The 17,663-nt window shown below is 34.2% G+C and overlaps 2 protein-coding genes and 1 long non-coding RNA gene across 8 annotated transcripts; 2 read left to right on the forward strand and 1 right to left on the reverse strand.

Annotated features, from left to right (window-relative positions):
* Positions 1-2,064: 2,064 nt before the first annotated feature.
* On the forward strand, positions 2,065-6,411 carry LOC121214874 (uncharacterized). The gene is made up of 2 exons (XR_005910613.1): positions 2,065-4,321; positions 4,435-6,411. It is a non-coding gene; the product is annotated as an uncharacterized lncRNA (long non-coding RNA).
* A 2,244-nt stretch (positions 6,412-8,655) lies between these two features.
* Positions 8,656-11,737, reverse strand: LOC107910280 (formin-like protein 1). Of its 2 annotated transcripts, XM_016838079.2 has the most exons (3): positions 10,897-11,737; positions 10,564-10,763; positions 8,656-9,543 (listed from the first exon to the last, which is right to left on the reverse strand). In XM_016838079.2, exons 1-3 carry the CDS (start codon positions 11,085-11,087, stop codon positions 9,533-9,535), a joined length of 402 nt encoding a protein of 133 aa, XP_016693568.1. In that variant the 5' UTR covers positions 11,088-11,737; the 3' UTR covers positions 8,656-9,532. The 2 variants fall into 2 exon arrangements, with proteins under 2 accessions (XP_016693568.1, XP_016693567.1); XM_016838078.2 differs by having other exon boundaries at positions 8,656-10,763; positions 10,897-11,676.
* A 764-nt stretch (positions 11,738-12,501) lies between these two features.
* On the forward strand, positions 12,502-15,492 carry LOC107910281 (peptidyl-prolyl cis-trans isomerase FKBP16-3, chloroplastic). Of its 5 annotated transcripts, none has more exons than XM_016838082.2 (7): positions 12,502-12,697; positions 13,109-13,371; positions 14,006-14,089; positions 14,353-14,402; positions 14,500-14,548; positions 14,663-14,737; positions 15,223-15,492. In XM_016838082.2, exons 1-7 carry the CDS (start codon positions 12,649-12,651, stop codon positions 15,247-15,249), a joined length of 597 nt encoding a protein of 198 aa, XP_016693571.1. In that variant the 5' UTR covers positions 12,502-12,648; the 3' UTR covers positions 15,250-15,492. The 5 variants fall into 5 exon arrangements, with proteins under 5 accessions (XP_016693571.1, XP_016693570.1, XP_016693572.1 ...); XM_016838081.2 differs by having other exon boundaries at positions 15,266-15,492; XM_016838083.2 differs by having other exon boundaries at positions 12,540-12,697; positions 14,920-15,492.
* The last annotated feature ends 2,171 nt before the right edge of the window (positions 15,493-17,663 follow it).

Consider the following 17,663-nt stretch of genomic DNA (forward strand, 5'->3'; position numbering starts at 1 on the left):
AAAGTATCGATACTAGGGACCAATGTATCGATATTTGACCAAATGAATAATGTTTTGAAAATGACAGAATGCCAAAACCGTATCGATATCGATAATAATATTGATACCTATCATAAAAGTATTGGTATTTGTTACTTTGGTATCGATACCTAGTTCCAAAGTTTAAAAATTTTTTAGATTGGTCCTTAATCATGCTCAAATATATTAAACTTTGTTTGTATTCTCAATTTAGTCCCTACTTTACTAATAACTTCTATTATGCATGAATTTGGATTAATTTGATGGTTTTAATTGAATTCAATGTTATAATTTCTGTGTGAATATTCCAATGTTTGTTGTAGCATTCCGTAACTCGAGTTCGGCAACCAGGCCAGGTGAGGGGTGTTACAAAACTTAAATTAATTCTCAGGTCATTTTCATACTAAGTGAGAAAATTGCATCTAGATCCATGAGTCGATAAATTCCTTAAAGAGATTAACGATCAGATATGGGAATAATTAACGGAAGAATTAAGATTTGTTTTAGAATTAGTTGGCTTAAATTAGATGTGCTTAAACCCTAGGATTGACAACCCTACGAAGTAATCTAGGTAAACGAGGTTAAGAGAATAGTTTACTGAGTACCTCTTAATTTATCCTAATTTAAATGGAGAGGTCAAGAGCTAAGTTGTTTTTGTCGATTAATTAATTAGTTAAAGGCTGAAAGGTAATAACTGGTTAGTTATTAGCTAATTCATAAAACCCAAATTCTAAAGTTAATTATGAACACTGACGTGAGCTAATCTTTTGATTATTTTTCTGCGTTAATTTCAATTATTAATTTGTCTTCCATAGTTTTATTTAATTTAGGATATTTTTGTTATTCAATTTTAATTTGGTTTTTTTGTACTATAATTTTAGATTATTACTGTTTAGCCCTATTAGTGTAGGAAATAATTTTTATTTTAATTCAACCTCCCTTGGATATGATCTTCGAAATACTTCTCGGAGTGTTTTGTTGTAACATTTTACTATATTACAAATTGACCCGTATACTTGTGGATACCACTGCTTTATTTGATATCTTTTTGTTGCAGTATTTCTAGTCTAGACGTTCGCACTTCTAAGGACGACCGATTTGCTGCTATTAGAAAAGGAGGAGAAAGATGAGAAAATCTCCTCTTTTCCTCTTTTTATTGTTTTTTTTGGACATTCTTCAAAGTCAAAGGTCAAAGTCATTTTAAATGTGTAGCCCATATTGATCTCTCCACTAAATTCCAATCCAATTGCTCAAAATAAATCTCAATATCCAATATCTCCAATATAAAATTTATAAACATAACTCATTGAGAAAAGACTAAAATGCCCATTATGTAGTAAAATTGCACTTTAATCCCTTTTGTCTGCAACCTCGTACAAGAATTATTTAAGCCCTAAACTTCACTTTTGTACCTATGATCTAGATCTCTCTCCAGTAAGTTTTCACCTAAAACCTTAGTTTGTCTAAGTGACTCACTTATTTTACTTACAAAATGCACTTTCAGAAACAATTCCAATAGAACAAATTAAGTGCTAAAACTCTATGTCTCTCTAGTCTAGACAAGTGTCAGACATTTAAGCATTTTTGGACTTGTTGTTATGCATATCAATTATAATAATTTCCACCAAAATAGCTTATAAAACAAGAATAAGAATATCCTAATAAAGTTTAAGATAAATTAAAGATCTTCATTATGTTCTTTTAAGAAAGTCAAGCTAATCTCCACCGAATAGGGGGATCCAATTACATGATTTAGATCAATCTAATCTTCAATTATTTGTCTCTCCATTAGACCGATCTTTATAGATGGGACCAATATACATTCATGAGATTAAGTTATGAATCCTGAGCAACCACGGGCACAGTTGTAATTGTTTTCATAACAACTCCGAATAAAGAGTTAGATTCCAATAAACTTCAACTCATTCTGCCCATATCTTAACAAATAAATTACCCTTAATGGAAGAATACAAATAATTGATTGAATATCTTCTTGATTGAATATCTCAATATATAAGGTAAGTAAATCACATTAAAATCCTTAAAAAGATACCTTATTTGATTTGATTTATTCCAATTATAATATTGAAATTGATTGTACAAAATCTTCAAAAAATATAAGCAAATGACCGAAATATTTGAATCAAACATACCAACAAATAAGACAATTGTAGCTACTATTGTAATTGGAAAGTAAAACTTACACCAACAATAATTGCACTTGCCAACACAAAATCATAATTAATAACATAAAATCAAACTAAATTTAAAGTATAAGAATACATATTACACTTATTTTCAAAATCTAAATTGAAACAAGTGATACCTCATGCTTTCAATACGAAGAACAATAATATTATATCTTAAGGTTCTCTTGCTCTCTAGATTATGTCTGATATTGTAATCTCAATCGATGATCGTGAAGGAGATGGAGATGGAATCAATGAGGATTGTAACACAAATAAGGTCAGATTCAAAGAAATAGGTGATGACCTTGAGGAAAATATGGTGGTTGATTCTGTCCCAGTGCCTAGAACCTCTTGGAAGGACAAGTTGTTGGAAGGGAGAGCCGTTGGTTCTTTTGCTTCTCCTATGACTCTGGAAGGTTGTACTGATGAGGAATTTGATTCTGAAGATGGTGATATCTCAAGATCTACTGTCAACGAAATCCCGACCATTGACTTCTCTGAACAAATTCAGAAGCTACTGGTTAAGGACATGGACTCGACGGTTATGGTTAAATTGCTGGGGTGCAACATAGGGTACGGAGTCCTTTTGAATCAGATTTTCAGTCTCTGAAAACCTACCGAACTGTTCCACCTCATGGATGTAGAGAACAGATACTATCTAGTAAGATTTCAAAACAAAACAAATTATGAAATGGTTTTGACGCAAGGTCCATGGCTTGTGTTCGGCCATTACCTTACCGTTCAACCATGATCGATGGATTTTAATCCTCTGAAACCCTTCCCAAGCACTGTTCTGGCTTGGATCCACTTTCCTAGGTTACCGGGGTTGCTCTATAAACGACGGGTTTTAGGAGAAATCATAAATTTTGTTGGAAAAGTAGCTAAACTTGACATCAAAACCGAAAGTGGAGTAAGGGATAGAGTCGCTAAAATGATAGTTTTTATAGATTTAGAAAAGCTGTTCACCTCTCAAATTTTGGTTAATGGGAAAGTTCAGAGAGTTGAGTTTGAAGCTTTACTAGCCGTTTGCTTCACCTGTGGCCGTTATGGTCATTTGAAAGGTGTTTGTCCCTTTACATTAGTAGATCAGAATACAGACGCTAATAAAGGAAGAGTCTCCAAGTCATTGGCCAAGAAATTTAATTCGACAGTGACGGGGAAATAATTCGGGCCATGGATGATCGTTGAACGTAAATCCAAGTGGAATCAGGCTGACGCTCGATCTCAAAAGGTGAAAATCACGGCTACAAGATTGGAAGGGTCTAAATTTGAAGCTTTGAATTCACTGGAGGTAATTTCTGTTGAAAAAGGGGAAGACGAATCTGCTACTTTGGGGGCTAGGTTCTAGCAAGGAGCTTTTCTTAAAAATTTAAAGGGTAAAGGAAAAGGGCCAAGAATTGGGTCATCGGATGGAGAAATGAAAGACAATAAAGATATGGGCCAGTCATCTTTGATGAGGACCAACGGGCTGAGGGGAAATTTGCCTTTTGAGAATGTCGGGCTTGAGATTGGAAATGTTGGTGAGGGATTGGATAAATCGATTGGGCATGTAGGGGCTGTGAGTGGGCTAGTGTAGCTGGAGATTCAAAACAGTTTGGACACTCCTTCTCAAAAGCGTGCCGAACAGGCCTGGGGTCATTCGACTGAGAGGGAACCAATAGGTATTAATATTCTTAAAAATGTTTCTCCTACTATTTCATTCGATAATTCCTCTATGTACATTAAACCTACTTTTGAAGGCCCTATAGAGACTGTGGTAGACTTGAATGCAGAATTCTTAGACCCTAATAGGCATTCGGCAGTTATATTTAAAGAAAATTTTGACCCAAATTCCTTAACGAATAAGGTCAAAGATGGGACGTTGTCTTGTGAAAATCCCATTGCTAATGCTAAAAAGGTTGTTTCTGGTGGTAAAGGAGCGAAAGCCCGTTTTGGCAAAATCATTAATAGATTAAAGGCCGTGGGGGACTCTTTAAAATTGCTGGTAATTCTCGTGTTCCATTCCCTAAAGCTATGAATTCCATGGCAAAAATTCTCAACACTTATACATAGTTGCTAAAAGAAAAGACGGATGTACTTGATGTTGGTGTTGATTCACCGGATGCCTTCTAGCGGTTAGTTCTCTTCTACCCTTTTAATATTATTTTTATGAATTTTTCAATTTTTTTTAGAATTGTCAAGGTTGTGCGAGCTTAAAGTTTCTTCATGTTTTCCATGAATATAATAGGGAACACAGATCGGATTTGATTGGCCTTTAGAAAAAATGGTCAATGGTAGCAAAGCTGACTCGATCATTGCAAAACTTGGATTCTAGTATTCGCACTGGGTAAAGGCTATCGGTTTTTCAGTTGGTATTTGGACCGGTGGAGGGACTCTGTGTCTGTTGAGGTCCTCAAAAGTTATCCTCAGTTCGTTCTAATTAAAATTGTTGGCAATATGTTCAAAAGGTTGTTTTATGTCACTTTTGTTTATGATAGCCTTGATAGTCGGAAATAGAGATTTCTTTGGGAGCTTTGCAAGGACTTGTTCTATTTGATGGGTCTTTGTGGTTGGCAATTGGGGATTTGAACGCCATTTTGTCTCTTTTCGAAAAAATATAGGGGGTGAAGCATGGGGAAAAGGTGTCCACTTTTTGGGGATTTTATGGATTTGTCTAAATTGGATGATTTAAGTTTCAGGGGACCACAATTTACTTGGCAGAGAAGAGAGGTTGATGAAAGATTGGATAGGGCTATCTGTAATGATGATTAGATTTCTGTTTTTTCGAACTCAATTGTGGCATACTTACCTCAGCTTAAGTCTGGTCATAGGCCATTGTGTTTATCTTTGAAGCTTGAATGCCACATTTTGAGGGGACGTTCTTTTAGGTTTTTAGCAAGTTGGATTGAGCACCCAATTTTCTCTGATTTTGTTAAAGAAAAATAGGAGGACTTAGAGAACATGACATTGGCGCACTTAGAATTTACAGAGTGTGTTAAGAAATGGAACAATAAGGTGTATGGGCACATAATTTCTCGTAAGAGGCATTTGACTAGGAAACTCAATAATATTCAATATGCACTGGATAAAAAGGAATCTACCTACCTTAGCCAGGTTGAAATTGAAGTTAGAGAGGAACTTGAAAGTGTTTTACACCATGAGGAGATCCTTTGGTGCTAAAAGGCTAGGTGTGGTTGGTTGTTACTTGGTGATTGCAATACTAAATTTTATCACAGGCGTACTTTGAAAAGGGGGAAACAAAACAAAATTTCTGCACTAAGGAATTAGTTGGGAGAGTGGAATTTGGATGAAGAACAATTAAAAATTGAGGCGGTTAATTTTTATGTGAGGTTGTATGAGGAACAACCAGGTCTAATAATTGGTTTGCCTCCAAATGCATTATTGCACCTTAGTGATAGAGATTTGAATGTTCTTAATAAAGCAATATCAGATGAGAAAATTAAATTTGCTCTTTTTGACATGGCCCCGTTGAAGTCCCTAGAGAGTGACGGTTATCATGCCCTATTCTATCAAAGTCAATGGCATCATGTAGATGCCTTTGTCTGTAGGTGGATTAAAGAGGTTTTCTTTGGAGAGTATTGATTCGGATTTGAATAACTCACTTATCATACTCATCCCTAAGGTTCAAAACCCGAAAACTATCTCTAACTTTCGGCCAATCAGCCTATGCTCTGTTCTCTACAAATTGGTTATGAAGATTATTGTAAATCGGTTCAAAATGGTATTTCCAAGAATCATTACTCCTAAACAGACTGGGTTTGTAGCAGGCAGGAACATCACTGACAATATCATTATCGCCCAGGAGGTTATTCACTCTATGCGGAGCAATCAGAAGAATAAGAAATGGATGGCGATTAAAATTGATTTAGAGAAAGCATATGATCGTGTGCTCTAGGAATTCATTGATGCCTCCCTTCAGGCTGCAAATATTTCTAACTTTCTCTAAAATGTTATTATGTCTGCTATTTCTAGTTCCACTATGCATGTTTTGTGGAATGGAGTTCCAACGTGGAAATTTTGGCCATGTAGAGGTGTTCTCCAGGGGTGTTCGTTGTCTCCTTACTTGTTTATTCTATGTATGGAATGGTTCGGTCATAGCATTCACTCCGCCATTGATTTTAGTAGTTGGACTCCCATTCGCCTTGCTTGTACATGTTCACTTTTGTCCCATCTCTTTTTTGTAGATGATTTGATTCTTTTTGGACATGCGGAAGAGTCTCAAGCCAGGGTAATTAAGAATATTTTTTGATGAGTTCTGTGGTTATTCGAGTCACCGGATTAACATGCAGAAAACTAATATTTTCTTTTCCAAAAGAGTTGATGGTAGCTTTAGGAGACGTATATGTACAAGCTTCAGATTTCAGGAAGTGAGTAACTTGGGCTCTTGTCTTAGTGTTCCTCTTCTTCATGAGAAGGTCTCTAACAACACTTTGATATTTTTTGTGGAAAAGGTACGTAATAAATTGTCAAGCTAGGATGTCAGACAACTCTTTTTAGCTGGGAGGGTGACCTTGGCTTAGTCGGTTTTGCTCTCGATCTCAAGTTACTTTATGCAAACTATGCTAATTCCTAAAGGCCTTTGTGATGATATTGAACGCATAGTTCGATAATTTATATGGGGCTCCTATAATGGTGGTAAGAAGATGACTTTAGTTAGTTGTGACTCGATGTGTCAACCTAAACCAAATGGAGGTTTGAGGTTGCGACATTTAAATGAGCATAACTCTTCTTTTATGATGAAGGTCGGCTTTAATTTCGTCTCAAACTCTAAGGCTCTTTGGGTTGGGGTTCTGCGGTGGAAGTATGGGGTTCAAAAAGGTTTACTTAAGACTTTATCAAGAGGAAATTGTTATTTTTTATGGAGATCTCTTTCTATGATTTGGGCTCTTTTACGCAAAAATTTAATATGGTCTGTTGAAGATGGGAGTTGTATTAACTGCTGGCAAGATCCTTGGATCCTGAATTATTGACCATTGTTTAAACAGGTACCTTTCATTGCTAATCTTAATATGGATTGCCCTCTTAGAGACATGGTTATTGAAGATGGTTCGTAGAATTTGGAGCTGTTTCATCTTTGGGTTTCTGAAGAGGTCATTAGTAGGATCGTAAGTGTCCCACCACCTCATCCATCTTCTGGACCTGATAAAATTATCTAGCAAGGCATTACAAGTGGTTCCTTTTTATCTCAAAAGTGCTTATGGTAAGTTACGATAAGGTGTCTTGAACTTAAAAGATTCGATTTGGCAGCTTCCGTGGAAATTTCAAGGACCTCAACATGTTAGATTCTTTATCTAGCTCGCCCTTAAACAACGCTTGCTTACAAATGCGGAAGGGGTAATGAGAGGAGTTGCTGATGATAGTACATGCGTTCTTTATGACTAGGATTCTGAAGAGGTTTTATACGTCCTGAGAGACTATCTTGTGGCTAGAGAAATTTGGATTAAATTCATTCCAAGAGAACGATTATCTAGCTTCTACTTCGAAACATTATTCAAATGGATGTCAAATAATCTTCAAAATAATCAGTATCCTATTTTGGGCGGGGCTTTTTGGTCGTGTCTGTTTGGAATTATTTCTTGGCACATTTAGAAGAATCGAAACATGTTTATGTTTCAAGGCATCTCTTGGAGCACTGATGAAATTTTTAAAGTTTCCCTTAGCTAGGCTAGATAGTATGCCTCAATTTTAAAGCTTCCTTCTCACAAAAAGTTCAACTCTGGTGGTATTTCTCAACTTTCTTGTAATTGGGTGCGCTTGAACATGGACGGTTCGGTTCGAGTTGAGAAGGGTTTCGCTGCAGCTGGTGGTTTAGCGAGAGATCATAACGGAGGATGGATGTTCGGTTTTGGCAGATACTTAGGAAATTTCATAGTTTCAGAGTGTGAGCTATGGGGTATATTGGATTGTCTGAAGCTTATTTCTGATCGTTGTTTGGAAGGAGTCTTAATTCAAACAGATTGCCTTGAAGCCGTTAATGCCATTTAGGAGGGTTCTATCAGATATTCCAATTCTGCTTGGGTCAGAAGAATTCATCAGCTCTTGGGAAATTTTAAACATTGGAAGATTCAACATATTCTTAAGGAAGAGAATGTAGTTACAGACAGAAGAATCGTGTTAAGATTATTTAAAGACTCTCCCTTGAAAGAGCTAGTTTAACTTAGGGTCCGTTTGATTGCCAGTAAAATGTTTTCCGTAAAATGATTTCTGGAAAATGTTTTACTTTTCTGTAAAATGATTTACTGGAAAATATTTTCTGGTGTTTGATTGAATCTGTGTAAAATATTTTTTGCTGTTTGGCAGATTTCCTGAAAATATTTTTCGGAAAAGTTGTTTTTACATATATTAATATATATTAATAAATTTTTATCTTTTAAATTATTTTTACATATATTGCAATGATTTATTTATAATAATATTCAATTATTAAGCTACAATATTAATCGTTAAATTGAAAAAAAACTAATATCAAATAAATTATTTGTAATTGTCTTAAAAAAACAATTGCTTCGAAACCACAATGAATACTAGAAATTAATAATATTATCTAAATACACAATTAAAAGTACACCACATAGTAACAACATTGTCCAAGTGCATAATATGCCTTAAAAGGCAACAGTGAAGCTGGGGCAGATCAACACCAACTTCTAGCATAAGCAATTTGATGGTATCAGTCAAATGTTAAAGATTCTTTGTAACATTAAAAACATAAAATTATTGCAGCCTGTTAAATTTTGCAGGCACGAACCTGATGAATGTATCGCTCCCCTTGAAATAAATCAGCACACTGCCTTCTTTTGTTTCCCCAAGAAAATTTCCTCTCGTATATTATAGATTATATAGTACAAAACTGTTCTGAATTGTACATGGATTTATACAGATATGAAAATAAGAATATAAATAAATATTTGCGACCTTACATTGCAGGAAAAGCCATACAAGCTTCATGCAAAACCTAAACCACCCAATTTTGGTAGCTTCTATCTTACAGCTTCAGCAAACAACTAAGGTGATGCAGTTTCATCATCAGAACCAGAACCATACCGTGGTCTGCCCTGAAATCTAGCAAAAGCTTGGGACATTATTGGATTCACTGGGACTGGGAACACTGGTTGCATCATTGGATTCACTGGGACTGGGAATTTATGGGCAGAACTAACAACGGTTCGTTCATTTATCATCCCAACTTCCTTGCAGACCCTTTCGAGAACTGTAAGGAAATCCCTCACCACCATAAAGATTCTAAATGGGTGGGCCTCTTCTTTTGTTGAGTTCCCATGGAAGTATTCAGTAACCTCCTTTACCAGAGGCCACACTTTCATGGTTTACATTAGATCTACAAAATGAAAACAAAGCATATGACTCGTCTTAAAGCAAATGAGGCAATATTCTGTCGGTAGGAGCACTGCTAGAGCGCTCATGTCAGTGAACTCGCACACGTGCATTGTTTAGACCATTGAAATGGTTACTATATTCAACATATTACAAGAACACATGTAGTTGTACCCAAAAAAACCAAATTACAAGAATATTCTTCTTGTTCACACGCTTAGGCAAGCTTATAAACTAAAACCAAGCTGTCAGGTATGAACTAACCTAAAGTCAAGGCACATTTAATTAGTCATTCATATTTTACTTTGAAGAGAAACATGTGATAAAGACTGTGAATAGTCAAATAGATAGCTGTAACGTTTGGTGTTGAAATTTCTAAACCACGATGAAGGATATAGTAGTTGAATTTCACTTGTAGGCAATACAAACTCAGAGTGTTGGTTCCCAAAAATATGAATTTCACTTATGGTCTTGTATGATACTAACTAATTCCAAAAATATAAGCCGATATTCACATCTAGTGAGAATATTTCTTCAGTATACTCAAAGGTAATCTCAGAGTTGGATTCATTCAAAACAGTCAACCATTTAAGATGGGTTCATCAGTTAAGCATAGTGATGCAAATTATCAAAAACCTTTTTCAATCGTAGAAAGACAAACAAAGGATTCTTCAATGGTTTGCACCATAACAATGGTAAAAATGCAAATTTTATATACCTTAAAAGGGAACATGCTTCGAAAGTAGCATCTAAATTTGAACTACTGTGAATTATTAAACACAGGTCCAAAGTCGTAACAAACTACTAAGTTCAGTGACAATTTCAGCAGAAAACTTTCATTAAGTAATGTTCAAGGAATATAAGGACAAATGAATACCAATTCCATATCCAACAGACCAGCTTAGTGACCTTTGTGCAAGTTATGGACATTTTTAAGTCTTAAAATCAACAAAACTTGAACCACAATTGCAATCAATAAACCAAAAAGTTATAAGTGATGATTCCTAAATGGCAATTTCATTACCTTCTAAAAGGGCTTCACAAACTTCCTCGACGGTCACATTGAGTGCCCTCAACAAAATTGCTATGTTTTGTGCCTTTTTGGGATCCAACACTCTGTTATCTTGGTTTGGTGAAGGAAGAACAGAACATGGAGTTGCTTGCTTTGGTTTAGGATTCGGTTTTTTTGCGACAAATAGTGTTTTAATCATCTCCTCATTCAATCTGCAGAATCCAAACTCTTAGACAGTATTCAAGCAAGGAGTAGAACCACATTAAGAAAACCTTAATTCAACTAAAACTAAAAGATCTGACAAGAACCCCATAGGTTACAATTAACTAGAGGTTGAAATCATACTTGAATGAACTAGTTGCAGCTGAAGCTGAAATCGATGGAGTCCATATATTTCGAACCAAATCCTTGAAATTTCTAATCGATGCATCTAATTTCTCGATCAACGTTCTATTTGGCGAAGTAGCAGTCGAAGATAGTGATGGTGATCCAATGTTTCGATCAGAAACATGTGAATCTGGGTTCGGGATCGACATCGGAGACAACGAAGGAGATCGCAAGCTTCGGCCATCTGATTTTTCCCTCTCCGATGACGTTAAAGTTGAAGACGACGAGGGAGATCGTACATTTCCATTGGATGCATTGGGAAGTCGTGGCGAATCAACTGAAATCCTCCCCGGAGTTGAAGAAGGTTGAAGAAGAGAAATGAGAAAGAGAAAATATCTTACGGTAGAGAAATGGGTAAGACAATTTCCAAAAAAAAAAAGCTTTGAATTTTACCCGTGTTTGGAAAACATTTTACAACAAACAAACACCGGAAAATGTGGAAAACCAATTCCAATCCCCTATTAAACAGACCCTTAGTTTTAATTGTACCTTTTTTCACCAAAAAAAAAAAAGAGAGTCTAAATTGAAACCAAAGAAACACAAAGTAACCATTGTAAAAGTGAAGATACAGAAAGATGGATTTTAGGATAAGTTTTAGCTTCATCCATTTTCTTTATCTAACAAGTCTCTATATGTGTCAGAATGTTACAACTTTATTTGAATTAATTTCAAGATTTTAGACCAAACCAGAATTTCTTCCATTTGGAGTAATCTAGAAACAACATAAAAAACTCAATTGAAATACCATATTCCATTACTACAATATTATTAACAACACAACCAGTGGGAAAAAAATTCCACAGATTTAACATGTGTTTTGTTTATTTATTTTTAAGATATCTTAACCGCACAATGTATCTGCTCATAAATTTTTTTTTAAAAATTTTCTATCCAATAATAGTTATTTCTTAATATCTTATTAATTAAAAAGGTTGTCTAAGTTCCAACTTAATTACAAAATTAATTTCTTATCCCACGGATTTGTTATACATATATATCTATTAAATTTTATTAATTTTAAAACCTGTCAAATTAATCGTTTAAAAATAAATATTTGAACAGTATTCAATTTAATAATTTTTTTATTTAAATTCATAATCACTAATAAACGATTGTTTTGGAAATAAATATAACATTTAAAAATTAATAAGGACTAATATTATAATTTTAGAAAAGTTATTAAATAAATTAATTTCAATAAATTTTATGGTGAAAATAAACAAAGATAATTTAATGCCAAATGTAAAATATATATATATATACACATAAGTGTTATTTCCATTTATTTAGTATAAAATTTGTGTAGGGGATGATTGTATATATTAATTAAAATATATTAAATTATTAATATGATTAGATTTACATATATTTAATACTCTTGTGTGGGGATAGAATAATCTTATAAGAAATGAACAAATGTGTGTATCAAAATATTATATTATGAGGCGTAAAAGAATTATTGAAAAATAAATTCAGATATATTTTAAATAATTTTTAAATTAAGTAATTTGAGGCAATGGACGCATCAGCAAAGTAAATTGTGACTTGGATGTGTCGCTATCTATTTTATTTAAATTTCTTAAAAATAAATTAAAAGAGAGAGAAAATGAACGACTGGAGGAGACACTGATCGCCAAACATTTCCTTATCCATTGATAAACAAAGATCCTCGATTTCCGCTTCACTTCTCTCTCTCTTTTCTCAAACACCATGGCATCAAGCATGTCTTCTTCTCCTTCCTCTTTGTTGCTTCCCCTTGGTAAGTATCACCCCACGCAACCTATCCTTTCTTTTACTTAATCTCCACTCACTACTGTGATTTAGAATTATGGAGGCGATTTCATTTTTCTGTTTATTTATCCCCTTTTTCTCCCTTCTCATTTTATCCTTCTTTCAAAATATATTTCAGTCTAACATCATTTCATTATATAAAACCCAAATTGCTAACTTTACATGTCTTCCAGTCGGATAGGAGTCTATGTTTGATACAATGTACTCATTTGTTTTTTTAAAAGGATTTTTCTTTCATATATTTTTGGAGGGTTGTATATCGTGCGCATGTGTGTCGGTGTGTATATATATAATATATGCTGGAATACGTACATAAATTTTTGAAGATTTTTTGGGTGGTTCAGCTGTTTGAATTTTGAACTTGATGCAACTGCGTTAGGTTCTGCATCTGAGAAGAAACTGTATGCCAATCATATGGCCTTCTCAAATATCAGGGCTCAAGCTATAATTGTTAGGTCTTCAAGTTGTAAGACAAGGAAATACAGCAATGGACCGGATTTAGTTACACGAAGGGATGTGATGGGGTTGCTTTTCGGAGTTCCGATCATCTCGTTGAACTCGCCAGATGCCGATGGTGCCGGCTTGCCACCCGAAGAAAAGCCGAAACTATGCGATGATGCCTGCGAAAAGGAGCTTGAAAATGTATGGTGAGATTGCATAGCTCCCTTATCTTTGATTTTAACTCCATCCATAGGCTGCTAGTGCTAGTTTACTTATTTAACAGCATTTCGTGTATCCTATCGTGTTTGGGTTCTTTACCATATCATATCATGTTCAAGTTATTTTATATAAATTTTGAGACATTCATGTATTCGTGTCGTGTAATCTGCCAAGTAGGCATTGCATCTGTAAGACATTAGTAATGTACTAATCAAGAAACCTAATTATAACCTTGCTAAATATCCAATGAAGTTTACCTTATCTAGGCATTGCAGTTGATGCTTTGAAACTTCTTGTTGGCATGCTTGATCATCTTATACATTAAAGTATAACACTATGTTACCCTGATTTGATGTGAGTTTTGAATACCAGTATGTGTTCAGCATGTATATATACTTAGTTCTTAAGTATTGCCTTATGTTTGAATGTGTTAGACAAGTGTCGGAAACGGTAATTTAGGGAAAATAAAAGAGTCCTAGTAACAAAGAGATCAATAGACAGTGAACGAAAACCGGTGATGATGATAAGCGGGTAATTTAACCAGTGAACAAAGGATTAATTTCCGTAGCTGATGATTGGTAGTAGCTAATGATTTTATACTTTGTGTTTGATGAAGGTACCTATGGTAACTACGGAATCCGGTTTGCAGTACAAGGATATTAAAGTTGGTGAAGGTCCCAGTCCTCCAGTTGGTTTTCAGGTGTGTCAATTGTTCTTCTCCTGCAAGTTTGCCATATTCTCCTGCTATCTGAAGTACTTGGAATATGATTTGTCTCTTGTATGTACCGGCTTTGAAGGTTTCTAAGTAATGGTACTCAAATTATAAAATCGGACTTCTTTGTGGAATTCAGCAATCCATGTCTAAGCTGTGCCCTGATCTTATCAATTCACCAGCATTCTGGTATTTAGTTCCACATGAACCCTGAGCTGTCTCTAGTGATATTGGTGTTGATTTTATCTCAGGTTGCTGCTAATTACGTCGCAATGGTTCCTTCCGGACAAATATTCGATAGGTAATAATTAGTTTCATAGAAAATATCCAACTTTATAAGACTTGATACCATCTTTGAAGTATACACAGAAGTCTGATATTCCCCGATGATTCTGTAGTTCGCTGGAGAAAGGTCAGCCCTACATATTTCGAGTTGGATCCGGACAGGTATGTTCTAGTACGATTGGATTCTTCTATTACACAATCTTTTTTGTTTTGGGAAAAAAAAAGGCAAAGTAGAATGAATTCTAGTACTCAATGTTGAAGTAATGAGTAGAACAGGTGATAAAGGGGCTTGATGAGGGGATTTTGAGCATGAAAATAGGAGGGAAGCGCAGACTTTATATTCCGGGACCAGTAAGCTCCTTGCTCTAACTCTTTTTCTTTTGCGTTGAGTAGGTAGATTCGTATATCTAGTCCTTACATGTATCATATACATACTTGTATCTCGCACTTATACAGAGAGAGTCGGGGTAACGTAGCTTTATATTATTGAAAATTTGTAGCTTATCTAACATTTCCTGCATTGATGAATGGAGAAAGTACCATGGAGGTCCTTGCACTAAGAGTCGGATTGTATTTTATCCCTTTACTTAAAAAATAAATAAATTAGTCCATGTACAATAGATAAAAGAAAAAAACGCTCTATCTGCTAAAAATTACATTCATTTCTACTATTGAAAACTGATCCTTATATGGCGGCATATCGCATGTTTTAACAATATAAATAGATGAAATTTTTACTAAAAGTGACTAATTTGCTCTTTGATCTAGCGTATAAAGATTGGTTTATTCTTTTTTTTGAGTAAATGAGGTAAAATGCAATCCGACTCCTAATACAGGGGCCTTTACGAGACTTTTACCATTGATGAACATGTGATATAGCTGGCATTCCCGAAGGGTTTAACTTCTGCACCAGGAAGACCAAGGGTAGCTCCAAGTAGCCCAGTCGTTTTTGATGTGAGTTTGGAATACATACCTGGACTTGAAGATGAAGAACTATAACTCTATTTCTTTTTTTTTTTTCTGTATTTTATTCCAATTATTCCTTCTTTTCTTTTTAAAAAATTACCACTCTTTTATACGAAGCATTCTTCTTTCGCTTTTTGCAATTTCAGCTATTTTATTTGAACATAGAGTTTAAAGGCGACTGTTCCTTAAGGAGGAGAAAAAAAAAAGAAAAAAAGAAAAAGGCTTGTTTTTATTAAATTAAGATTGGTGTTTTTGTCATATACTCACTTGATACAGTTCAAATTTTGTGATACCATTCTTTATTCCTAATATTGTATAAGAAAAGATTGGTGCTAATTCAATTCTTATTTAAATGTAATTAATAAGTTAAAAATTACAATTGAATGAATTTAATTGAAATTTAATTTTAAAATAAATTATATTTAAATTAGTTAAAATAATTTTAAAATATTATATAAAAAAGTTATTTTTAAAAAAAGGTTTGAATGTTCATTATAACCAACAAGTGGTTAAACAAAAGTGATTTCCCCCCCCCCTTATATTTGAACTGAATTTAAATATTAGTCATCATTATTGAGGGTTTTACTTCACTGTCATTCTGGCTTGAAGAAGTTTAGTCCCAAAACATCAATTCAATTGGAGAATTAATTAAAAACATGTAATAAATATGGTAAAAGTGTAACACCCCATAGTCGACTTGATTGTTGGATGTGATTTACGGAATGTCACATTCGTTGTCAGTGAAATTACAATTTAATATACTTTTTTACATGCTATTAACAACAATACTAGTCAATTTCAATATGATTTTCCACATTTCTGGGTCTTATACAAGCTTATAAAAGCTCTTTTATTAACCGGGATCGAATTAGGACCAAATTGTAAAGCTTGTAAATTATCTGGTTGATGTCGCAACTTCGAGAATTCCTCATTGCTACACAACTCACTGGCTTGGTCTTGTCGCAACGTTAAGACAATATTAAGGGGCTAACGTCGTGACGTGACCGCCTATTTCCAAGAGGTCCAATTTGGTACCTAATCAAAACATTCTTCCAATTCAATATGCATACCAAATCAATAAATTCAATATTCTAACTATTTCCTTATGCTAAATGTAATCTTGTTGCATCAATACTACCAATATAACACATTCAACATATGATATTTTCATCATTTCATCCATCTAACCATTTCAATACCATTTCAATTGGTAATTCATCATATGCTCCTTTCTAATTCACTACCATTCATATATATACATAATTCAATCAACATAACTATTCAAACTTTCGATTTTACCAATTATAACACAAAACGACTCAAACCTAGGTACATACCATATATTAAAATAAAAGGGACTATACAAACATTGTTGAGTCAAGGATCGTTGGTTGGATGCTGAATCACACATCGAGACTATTAGAGTATGTCCAAAGACCAATTATGAGATGATTGTAATCATATACTCGTTTTACCTTGTTTATTAATATAAGGCATTGCCATTATTATTTCAGTTTCTTTTTCTGTGTATTTAAATAAACAAAATTGTAATAAAGTCCTAAGAAAATATGATTATTCTTAAAAATGTCCTTAGTGAAGTATTATTGTAGGCTTGGACAACAATAATGCATTGAGACTAATGTGTAGTTGATTGATGACAAAGAATTGTCTTTGACATAGAATGTCAAAATCAATACATGCGTATGTGTTAGAGAACAACATATTGGACTGACCTACTATAAGTATGTTTCTTAGATTATTATGTAATAGTCATAATATTACTCATAGTGATAAATATGTATATGATCTTCATACTTGAGATCATACTTGAGATCATCATTGTCCCAACATCTTGAGTCGTATATTTTGATATAGTCAAAACGTCTACCGTAACAGGTTATACTATAAAGACTGATGTTGGATATACCACAGTCCATGTTGTGGGATATGGTTGATCAAGATAGGATTTATCCCTCCTACATAATGGGAGCAATATCTTAGGCCTTTTGATGGAGTGAAACTAGAAATGCATGGCCATGCTCGAATAAGTTGATATGAGATATCACACTTATTTATTTATTGTAGTCTGCTCAAAAAATCAAGAAATATGATATTGGACTATACAAGTGTGACTATTCCATGACTTTTGTCCAATCTAGATATTAAGGATAAAAGGATATAATACATGAAAAGATTACCACAAAAAGGTTATGTCGGATTACGACTTCTTCTAACTTGGTTGACAATGATGCATTGCTAGATGTCACTCATTGCTTGTCATGTTAGAAACGTTCTAGTATTACTACCAACG

Source organism: Gossypium hirsutum, chromosome D02, assembly GCF_007990345.1.
Source record: "Gossypium hirsutum isolate 1008001.06 chromosome D02, Gossypium_hirsutum_v2.1, whole genome shotgun sequence".
Lineage (NCBI taxonomy): Eukaryota > Viridiplantae > Streptophyta > Magnoliopsida > Malvales > Malvaceae > Gossypium > Gossypium hirsutum.

Excerpts from the sequence above, each read along its gene's own strand:
- LOC107910281 (XM_016838081.2), top strand. The coding sequence starts at position 12,649 with ATGGCATCAAGCATGTCTTCTTCTCCTTCCTCTTTGTTGCTTCCCCTT. Across the intron at positions 13,372-14,005 it reads GCGAAAAGGAGCTTGAAAAT|GTACCTATGGTAACTACGGA; the intron begins GTATGGTGAGAT and ends TGTTTGATGAAG. Across the intron at positions 14,403-14,499 it reads TCCGGACAAATATTCGATAG|TTCGCTGGAGAAAGGTCAGC; the intron begins GTAATAATTAGT and ends ATGATTCTGTAG.
- LOC107910280 (XM_016838078.2), bottom strand. The coding sequence starts at position 11,087 with ATGTCGATCCCGAACCCAGATTCACATGTTTCTGATCGAAACATTGGA. Across the intron at positions 10,764-10,896 it reads GCTGCAACTAGTTCATTCAA|ATTGAATGAGGAGATGATTA; the intron begins GTATGATTTCAA and ends TGGATTCTGCAG.